The sequence below is a fragment of the Phodopus roborovskii genome, unplaced genomic scaffold (genome assembly GCF_943737965.1).
Source record: "Phodopus roborovskii unplaced genomic scaffold, PHOROB, whole genome shotgun sequence".
NCBI lineage: Eukaryota > Metazoa > Chordata > Mammalia > Rodentia > Cricetidae > Phodopus > Phodopus roborovskii.
Genome location: NW_026125791.1, coordinates 1,273,765 through 1,283,494, shown reverse-complemented (window position 1 = coordinate 1,283,494; position 9,730 = coordinate 1,273,765). Strand labels below are relative to the sequence as shown.

General features: G+C 39.5%; 1 protein-coding gene across 1 annotated transcript; it reads right to left on the bottom strand.

The window, feature by feature from the left end:
* Window positions 1-278: 278 nt before the first annotated feature.
* Tbx22 (T-box transcription factor 22) lies at window positions 279-9,143 on the bottom strand. The gene is made up of 8 exons (XM_051178669.1): window positions 8,930-9,143; window positions 8,179-8,356; window positions 7,311-7,412; window positions 5,666-5,840; window positions 4,595-4,759; window positions 4,207-4,271; window positions 3,715-3,800; window positions 279-970 (listed from the first exon to the last, which is right to left on the bottom strand). The coding sequence occupies exons 1-8, from the start codon at window positions 9,105-9,107 to the stop codon at window positions 351-353; spliced, it is 1,569 nt and encodes a 522-aa protein (XP_051034626.1). The 5' UTR covers window positions 9,108-9,143; the 3' UTR covers window positions 279-350.
* Window positions 9,144-9,730: the final 587 nt, after the last annotated feature.

Below are 9,730 nucleotides of genomic sequence, written 5' to 3'. Positions count from 1 at the left end.
ATATCCATCTTGTGTTGATCTTTGTTAATAGGTAAAGCACAGATGTATGGTGAGTTAACAATGTTGTAATTGGAGTTAATCTCCTGGCATTAATTATCACTGATGGTTTAACGTCTCAAATAATATTTATTAAGTACTTTATTTGAGGACCAAGGCTATTATAATGTCATATTCTTACAGGTCACATCATATAGAAATTCTTGTAAACATTCATTATTTCAAAACCAAACAAAACAATGCTGTTTGGTAAGGAATTTTTAAGAGATGTTGTCCTTTCTTTTGTTAAAAATAAAGAAAATAGGTGCTTACATGTAATGTAATCACATGCTTAAAATGTGATTGTTGTCCCATTAAAGGCAATGGTTGACTGCTGGATACCAATGGGAATGATCACATCTGCCTTCTTTAAAAGAGATCTGATTGTTGTCATTTTCACTGAGATGTTTGGTAGCATTTTCGAGTCTAGATGGCATGGATAAGTTGTACCTATAACAGCCATGGGAAGGATGAAAAGGGCAACTGAGTGTTTCTTGGGCAATGGAGTTTGGCTGGAAAATATTTCCAGGATTCTGTAATCCATATAACATTTGATTGGCAGAATGAGATGCCTGTAGACACTGCCCATTGCAGTTTTCATGTAAGCCAGTGTTGGAATTGATGATGCCCCTGGAGGATACCATGGGCACTTCCATCATGATTGGGGGCAAAGACTGAGAACTGTTGAAGCTTGGTACCCTTTCAGGAGTAGGTAAGACAAGAGGTTGTGGTCGCCAAAAATTAGTTGGACAAATCTTGTAGCAGAAGGGCAGGTTTACATTGTGCAGGTATGCCTCTGGATATGTCGTTCCAAGAGAGCTTGGAGGAATGTGAAGGGAAGGTGTAGGTGGAGAACAAGATGGAGAAAGTAAGGTGTTCAAAGGAGAGGGAGCTCCTCCACTAGAGGTCACTGGAGATGAGCCACTGCTTCCACCTGCAAAAGGCAAGTTAGTCAGTGAAGAACAAAACTGATTTTCCTGCTGAATCATTAATCATATCTATTGCCCATATTGTTTAATTCTTGGAGTGGTATTCTTTGCAAGTTCATGCTCTTTCAGCTTGGGAAAAGATATTTTTACTCCTCTGACTGACTCTGACTCTGAATATGGTGGGTACTGCTACTATGGCAGTATCACTTTGTATTACACACTGAACATTTAGTATACTCCAGGTCTTTACAGTTTATCCAACAGTTAAAGAAGTCCCATATATAACTTAGCAAATAACATATTACTGATAAAAATTAACCTTTTTATTTTTTAATTGCCTATTTCAGTATAAAAATCAAGTAAATATAAAATAATTTTATAGATGAAAAACATGAACAATCATTAATATTTGACTTATATGAAAATCATATGTAGGGAGATTTCCATGGTTGTTTTCTATCAAGAATTGAAGATAGTGTTTCAAGTTAAAAAAAAAAAACACCAAGGTGAGAAGGAAAGTGTTTACTCTATGTTCAGGCTTTTATTGTTTGGCACAGTGGTTCACAACCTGTGGGTCATGATCTGTTTCAGGGAAGCATATCAGATATTTACATTATGATTCATAATGACAGCAAAATTACAGGTGTGAAGTGGCAATAAAATAATTTTATGGTTGAGGATCAGCACAACATGAGGAATTGTGTATTAAGGGGTCACAGCATTAGGAAGGTTGAGAAGCACTTGTATAACAGATAATAAGATTGGAGGACAATCTAGACTGTGAGCCTTACTTTTGTAAATGTTTGAATTGAGTCAATTATGTTTGACCATACTTGATGAAGTTGGGTGATTTTTATGGATAATTTTGTCATTTTTCTTGGGTAATTTTATATGTAAATATAAATATGCACTAAAATATTATCAGCAGAGTGACAAATATTTATAATAAATCAGTCAAAAGTTACTTAAAAAATTATTGCTCCTTTTCCATATGAATGAACACTTCACACTTGAAATGATGAAATTAACTGTATTTAAAGTGATCAATTAATGGTCACTTTTGTCTTTTTTTGAAACTAGGTTTGGATATTTTAAAAGCATGTTGCCTAAAGCTCTCAGTTGGATCTTTCTAGTAAAACAATTGTTCATAGTTTTCTATGCAACTCTCTAAAGCATATCATTTCAACAAGTAACTATACTTCATTTCTTTGCATAACAATTTCTTGTTATGTCATCACTTAAAGCTTAAGTGTAATGTTGATGGCTTGCTTCATAAAAGTAATGTTAAGTAAATGTCCAAAGACAAGTGACTTCAATGGGGTAAAGATGAATGGAGAAAGTTTTATGCTGTTTACAAATAAAATATTCTATTTATAGTTAAATATTCAGAAATAAAGTTATAGATTGTGTTGCTAGAACACCTGAATTATCCAACTATGATGATGATCTGCCTGAGAAGAAACACGTTATGAATACTTTTAAAAACTTTTAACAATTAAATTGGTTGTGATACATAAAGGCAAATACTGTATGGTTTCACACATAAGTGAAATATAAAAAGTGATCTTATGGCAAAAAGTGAGAACATAATACTGGCTACCAGATACTGAGATAAATGGGGGTCAAATAGGAATGGAGAATTGTCAAATCAGTGGCTACTAAGGTATAGTGAGACACTAGCAAGAAGTTCACATGTGGTATTGCAGTGTAGGGAGACTAGAGTTAACAAGTGCATATTGTGCTTTTGAAAAAAATCTACAATGGATTTTGAAAGTTTTCACCATATGAAGGTAACACTGCTTAAGGAAATAAAGATGAAGGAGTCTAAACATTTTTAATGTATACATGAATAAAAGGCATTACATGGTGCCCCACTAAGACGATCAATTTTAATCTGTATGTTAGAGCATTTTAAAATTTAAAAGTAGACAAATTTTACCACATCCATGCTATATTTAGCCCATTTTGTTCTGTTGCATGCTGAGAGTTCCTTTCTTGGCAAAAATTCTTAATTATTACTTTCTGTATGTAGTATTCATTTACTTTCAGTTTCCCTTAAAGTAGTAATATGCTATACCCTGTATAAGAATTTATAGTATTATACTTGAATTTATTTCTTCATAGCTTCTTTACCATTCTCATCATACATTTTACCTTACATGTTATATATTCTACAATATGTTGTTACCTTGCATCATATACTCAAAGACTTTTTAAATAATGTAAAAATAGAAACAAAACATACATGAAAAATAAACTAGATGTGATCAATTAAGGTTAATTTTTAATTTTCATATTTACTTCTCTTGCAATAAAAAGGTAAATTGGAACTAAGTAAAGGTAAAACAAATAAAATAATTTAGATATATGGTAAAGATAAATAAAAATATCTTATACAACTAATATATTTCCAAATTAGGCAACAAATGGGCCAGAGACCAAATAGATTCTTCATATAAAAGAATGAGATACTGTGGAATCCATATATAATGTCATGATAAAAGTGCAAGGTAATTCAATAAGCTAGATAACTAATACATTTCTAGCAACATAACTTTATTATCTTCCTTAAGTGTCAGTTTATCTCTGTGTTTGCTTTATACTTTCCCACATAGTAAATACTAATTTCCTGTGAACACATTTTTCTGGCATATATTTATTCCTTTGTGTAGTATTTGGTATAAGAATTATGACTGTTGTTACTACATTAATATGTAAAAATAAAATTGAAATTTAAAAGTTTCCTTACTTTGTGTATCTGCAACAAAGGTTTTTAAATCCATAGTGAAAGAAGGCCTCCATGGGTAGGTCTCTAAAAACCCATCCAATACACCCCTGAAAGAAAGATATCTATTTTTCAGCAACTCCAGAAAACACTTAGTTAATATAATGATTCATGTAAACCTGTTATATTTTATGAGAAATTATCTGAACTATTATTTTCACTCATAGCTAGGATCTGAGTAAATTTTTATAAGCTCCACTTTGTGATATATTAACACTGGCCAGGAGGTAAAGTAGAAAAAGGCGTGCTATGGGACCCACAATGAAGTTTTTTTCCTACCTCCTACTGTCCATAAAAGTGTAAGCTTCTGAGCATCTTATTCACAGTTACCTAATTTTTAATACTCGTAAAACAACTATGTAAATACTCTGTATGATGCAACTCCACTTACCTATTATTTTTAGTAGTCATTAAAGGGGCTACATAAATATTAAATTTGAATGCTACGTTACTTACCTGTTTCTCCCAGGATCTCTAAATCCTTTGGCAAAAGGATTCCTGTCTATTTTCAGTTTGGTAATCTATGAATTCAAAGGAAAGGCAAAGAGAAATGTCAAGTCTTTGTTCTCAGCAACTTCACTTCCATTATAATGTGGAAATAAATGCAAGGATATAATTAAGCCAGATATAAGATGATTGTCCCCTTTGCCTACTGGTCCCTTCCGCTATGATCTCCTATTCAACAGAACAGCAGCACAACTTTCTATCAAATGTCGTTTGATGACTACATAGGACTATGACTTTTTTCTCTATTGTCTAAAATGTAACCCATACAATGTTGCTTGATTCTATCCCAATATATCACTGGGGCCACTCCCATTTCCTGGGGTCTAGACAGTGTTACCTGCTGGTTTTGGTAAGCTGTCACAGTAGTGAATTCAGTTTCTTTAAAGGAGAATGTTTTAATTCCTTCAGTAGGAAGGGACTGAATCAGAGTCAGGTCAATCCTGCTGTCCTGCTCCATCACGTGCACACGGGGTTTGTACTTATGCATGGACTGCAGAATGATCTAGGGAAGAAGTGGTTAGATGCCATCTGAAACACCAACTTCTCCCCAACACCACCCCCAGTTTATGATAACCCCCAGTGAAAACATGCCCCCCAAACTAGGTAACAATATACAGGAAGGCTCAGATAGCCACAAATCAGGACTGTGTTGCAGACCTTGGTCCCCAACAGAATTTCTCCTGGCTGAAGGCTTTCCAGAGGAAGGCACGAAGAAACACTGACACCATGTAACGAATTCCATAGCCAGATTTGGGGCTTTCCTGCTTCCAAATGTGATGAACATATGGTGTGGACGTGTTATGATCACCTAATATAGATTCTCTGAGTAGTAACTGATGGTCCCAAATGTGGCCAGAAACCTGATATTCCCCACCTCCTAAACCTGGTAGTTTCCTTCTCTCCTTTTGTGGCTGGCCCAAGACTAGGTTGGCAGGGCATAGGCAGGAGTGTACCTAAGGAGAAGACTCAAGATACAGGAAGCCTGAAAATAAGCAGGGACTGACTCCCACTGTAGCATGTTGTGGAAGTTGCAGTCTGGATTCTCATTTGCTGCCTAGCATCCTCCCACCATACCCTATCAAAGACACCCATGTAACAAATGTGTAGACTTCAAGAAAGGCAAAAGCCCATAGTGTTGCCAGGGAAGCCAAGATGCCTGATAGTCCTGTGAAGTGTTCCCTCCCACTCTCCACTAAGGGACACTTTCTTTAGCTTAAACTAGTCTCTTCTTTGAGGTCTTTTGGCCCCCAAGCTCCCTGCAGTCATTTCCAGAGTCCAGCACTCTTAGATGGTAGAGCTTTTGGTTCCCAAAACATTACACATACACAAAGAATGACCTCTTAAGGACTACCTTTGGCTGGGAGCCTTGGCAACTACATCCTCCAGGAGAAAGTTTGTGCTCACTTACATGGCCCTTGTCATCCATCTCATTATTGGTGAGTTTCACTCGATCAAAGGAGATGATTTGACGCATCCAGGTTTCTCCTGAGCAAGGGGAGTCTGGGTGGATATAGAATCTGGGAGTAATGCACGAATGGTCAGTATTCCCAGCTACCATCCACTGTGAGCTGTGATACACATACCTGAGGGAATGAAAAAGAGTAAGGCATGGCTTTAGGATCAGACAGCACAAAGCAGAGGAATGGAAGGCTTCAGGTTTCTCCACCTTAGAGCCTCACCAAAGATTAAAACGTTTATTCCAAAGGCTAGCAAATAACCAGAAGATCCAACTTAATTTTCAAAGAGCGTTCACGGGCAACAAACAAACAAACAAACAAACAAACAGTAAATAGGCATATGCCACCAAAATGCAAAGCAGTGCCTGGGTGAGTAAAAACAGCATGGGATATCTGAATCTCATATTTCCTCACAAAAACTGGAGCAAGAATCAGTCTGATTCATTATCCTAATGCAGCGATGCCTAAAAAACATCCACAAATGACAAGAGAGCAAAAGGCACAAGGAACGAAACAGAAGGGTAAGCACTATGTCTTTTTTGCCCACGCGTAATAGTTATGGTGAAAACCCTTTCTTGCTGAATCCCTTTGTCAATTAAACTGAACATCAGAAAACTCCAAAGGAACTCCGCCCTGTGCGGCCTCTGCGCTGATTTTCGGAACTGTTTCTAATCTTAAACTGAGGGTTTTACTCAGCATTCCCCAAACCTGCCTCTGCGCCACTTGAAAAGGAAGCAGCTGTGTCTGTTTCCAGGCTGAGGAAGTTCCAACCCGCTTGGTGAGTTGCACTTTCTTTCCTTGAGCGGCAGCTATGGTCTTAGATAGGCTCCCCCCCTAGGGTCAGGCGCCCCAGGGCTGATCGCAAACAGCTGACTTTTGGGCAACATTCTCAGCACCCTTCTCCCCTTCACTTCCAGAGTTCCCAGTCAAAGCATCTTTAGGGCTGTGCTTCTGAACCGCTAGCTCAAAGGGTTCTTATCTTTAGAACAATTTGTTCTCCTTTGGTCCAAGCTCCTCAAGGTCTTCAAGGGGGTTGGAGGAAGAATTAAAAAAAAAAAAAGAATTAAAAAATCCTGGCACTGTCTGGATCTGGCTAATCTTTCAGGCATACATCTAAAAATAGGGACAATATATGGGCAAAAACCTAGCCTTGATTCTCAGACCCTACCACCAGATTTGGTCAAACCATGAAATAATTTGTTAACCTGCCCAGATTACAGCCTGTTACCAGAAGCCAGGGTTCACCTTGAGCCTTAGGAATGTCTCCCTAAATTTTTTCAAACTTCTTGCCTCTGGGATGCCAGAACACCCACACTTTACATATCTAAGGCATAAGCAGTGGATAGGCTTAAGGTACAACAAGGAGTCCTTTGACACTAACTTCCTTGAGGAGGGTGTAGGAGACCCACTCTTCCTTCACTTTGAACCCAGATTTTAAATGAGAAAATTCAACTATCTGAGTCCAAGGATGAGCAATCCTCTCTCCTCATCACCAGGTCTAGTTTTGTTCTGATCCTGCTGTTAGGTGTCAGGCTGCAGAACAGAGTCTCTGAATCTGTGTCCTCAGATAAAGATATGCTATATCTACCACGTTACCTATAACGTTTGGAATCCACTGGTACCACATCCAAAATCACATAGTATTGCTTCACTGGCTCCAGCCCTTTCACCTTGATCCGAACAGAAGGAAACATACGCCTGTGGGAAAGAAATTACGAGTTTGGACGGGAAATAGAACCTGATGTGGGAAATATTAGAAATGTTTTAAAGGAAGATGGGTTATGGATAAATACAGTGCTCTTCCCTTTCCATGACATGCTCAGGAAGTGGCATTTGTAACATTAAAAAATGGTTGATTTAAAAGTCCTAGATTTCTTAGAGGTGCAGACTATCTTTATGAAAAGTCCTCATCCATGACTTTACACACGACATTCAAACTTATAAGAGATCAAGTAAGACAGGAAAAGTTTTGTTCCTTTCCCGTACTTTTAGTAGAAGAAGGGAATGTGAAGTAGATTTAAAGTGTTGAAATTAGGACGACTAATTAGGAGGCTTCCTGACACCAAATGGTTAGCCTGTGGAAAGGCCAGCTTCCCAGTGGTCTGAGCTAGGGATGGTGTGCGGGAGGACAGTGCTGCTACTTCCTAGGCTTGAGCTGAGAGGCTGGCTACAGTGCTAAAAAAGTTGGAGAGACATCTGACACTTCCCTGCCTGTACAGGTCTAGATTTTTGCATAGAGTACACCGGCAGGAGTTGGAAGAGTGAGTCCTTGGAGTAAGCATGTATTAGAAAATATGAATAGACGAGTTAGGTACTTCCCAAAGCAACCGATTGAGTAGTCTGTGGCTTTCTAATGTCTGCCAGAGTGGGGAGAGGGAGGAGTTTCACATTACAAAACTGGATTCTCCCTCCTCCTGAAGTGTCTACTATGTGTGATTCAGGGAAATCACTGCCCCAGCCCAACCTGCCAGCCTTGGTAATGATCATCTCAGTCCCGATGTCGTGGAATCTTTTCCATAGGTCAGATCCCTGAAGCTCCACTTGGATAAAGTTTTTTTCGTGCAGACTTTCTTGGCCGATGCTCTCGCCGCCAGAGCAGGAGGAAAAAGCAGTTTTTGAAGATTCCGCCTTGAGTCGCTTTTCTGCTAGACATGGGGTTTGAGAGTTTGGCAGGTTGTACACACCCTTTTGTCAGGAGACTATCTTTGAACTGATAGACCTCGTCTTCCCCCCCCCCCACCCCCCAGAAACTCCAGAGTCTGATGCATAAGTTCCTCCACGAAACGCTTTGTGGTTTCCTAATGGAGGGATCTAATTTGCATCTCACAAAAGGTGAGATTTTCTCACCCCTAATCTTACATAAACTGAAACTGAAGCTAGATTTTCTAGGGGATTTGGGGAACATCCTCCTTCCTACTGAGAGGAACAGCCAGGTCTGGATCTTAACGTATTTGTAAGGGGTGTGTGACTCACTTCTCTAAAAGTAAGTGGGACCCTCCTTTTCATTGTCAACAAGCCACAGTATTTCCAGTGCAATTCAGACTCTCTGAAATTTTTACTCAAATCAGGCTGCTAAAGTATTCCACAATCCACAACCTGACCTGCGGGGATGAGCCAGAACAAGTTTGCCCACAGCTCAATGAACCAGGAGAAGACGCGATCCAGCCAGCGCCGGTGAAGCGCTCAGTGTTACAGGGCTGCTTGAGTGTACTCACCCGGCTGCTCACAGTCCCCAGAAGCACCGCTGGGTACCTCTTCCTCCTCTTTTTGTGTGCGCTGCTCTTCCTGCAGTTCAGGCTGCATCTCCTCTCTTGAGTCTTGAGATTTTCTTTTGCTGGGTCTCCCCATCAAGGCCTCCACCGAGAAGGCGTGCGCTCGAGAGCTCAGAGCCATCCCTGGAGGGGAAGAAGTGAATGTGGGCTGCAAAGTTTCAACCTGAGCTGAGTTAGGGAGGGAGGGGGAGAGGGAGGGCCAGATTAGAGGCAAGGGAGAAAAAGCTCACAGAAAGAAGTTTTAAATCTGAAAACCAATTTTTGGATCCGCACTTTAACAAACAACCCCCCCTTTACATATGACTGTATTTTTATTTAAATAGACAAAATAAAAACGAAGGAAGTTAAACGAGTCGAAATCCTACGAGGTGTAGTCTCTCTTCTTTTTAAGTTTTCCTTCCTCTCAGTGGACATGTGTGTACCATCAGTCCTCAAATCCTTGATTCTGGAACCTGACAGAGCCCAGAGACTGGCAAATGCTGGCCTTGTAGGGAACAGCCACCAATGGCGGCTTACGCCAAAGCGATAGGGAGATACTGTTGCATCCAACTGAGTGAATACCCAGCCGGTCACAACCTCCACTGTTTGTTTTGGAAGCTGTTGAAACATAAAAAAAAAAGTGCTGTGAGTGACACTTTAGAGTCTGGTAGGGAGGAGAAAACTGGGGGTTGGTTGGAATAGGGCTCCAGATAGGCGGGAGGAAAGAGGAGAAGGAGACACAAGGTTACTGTTTTACATTAAAAT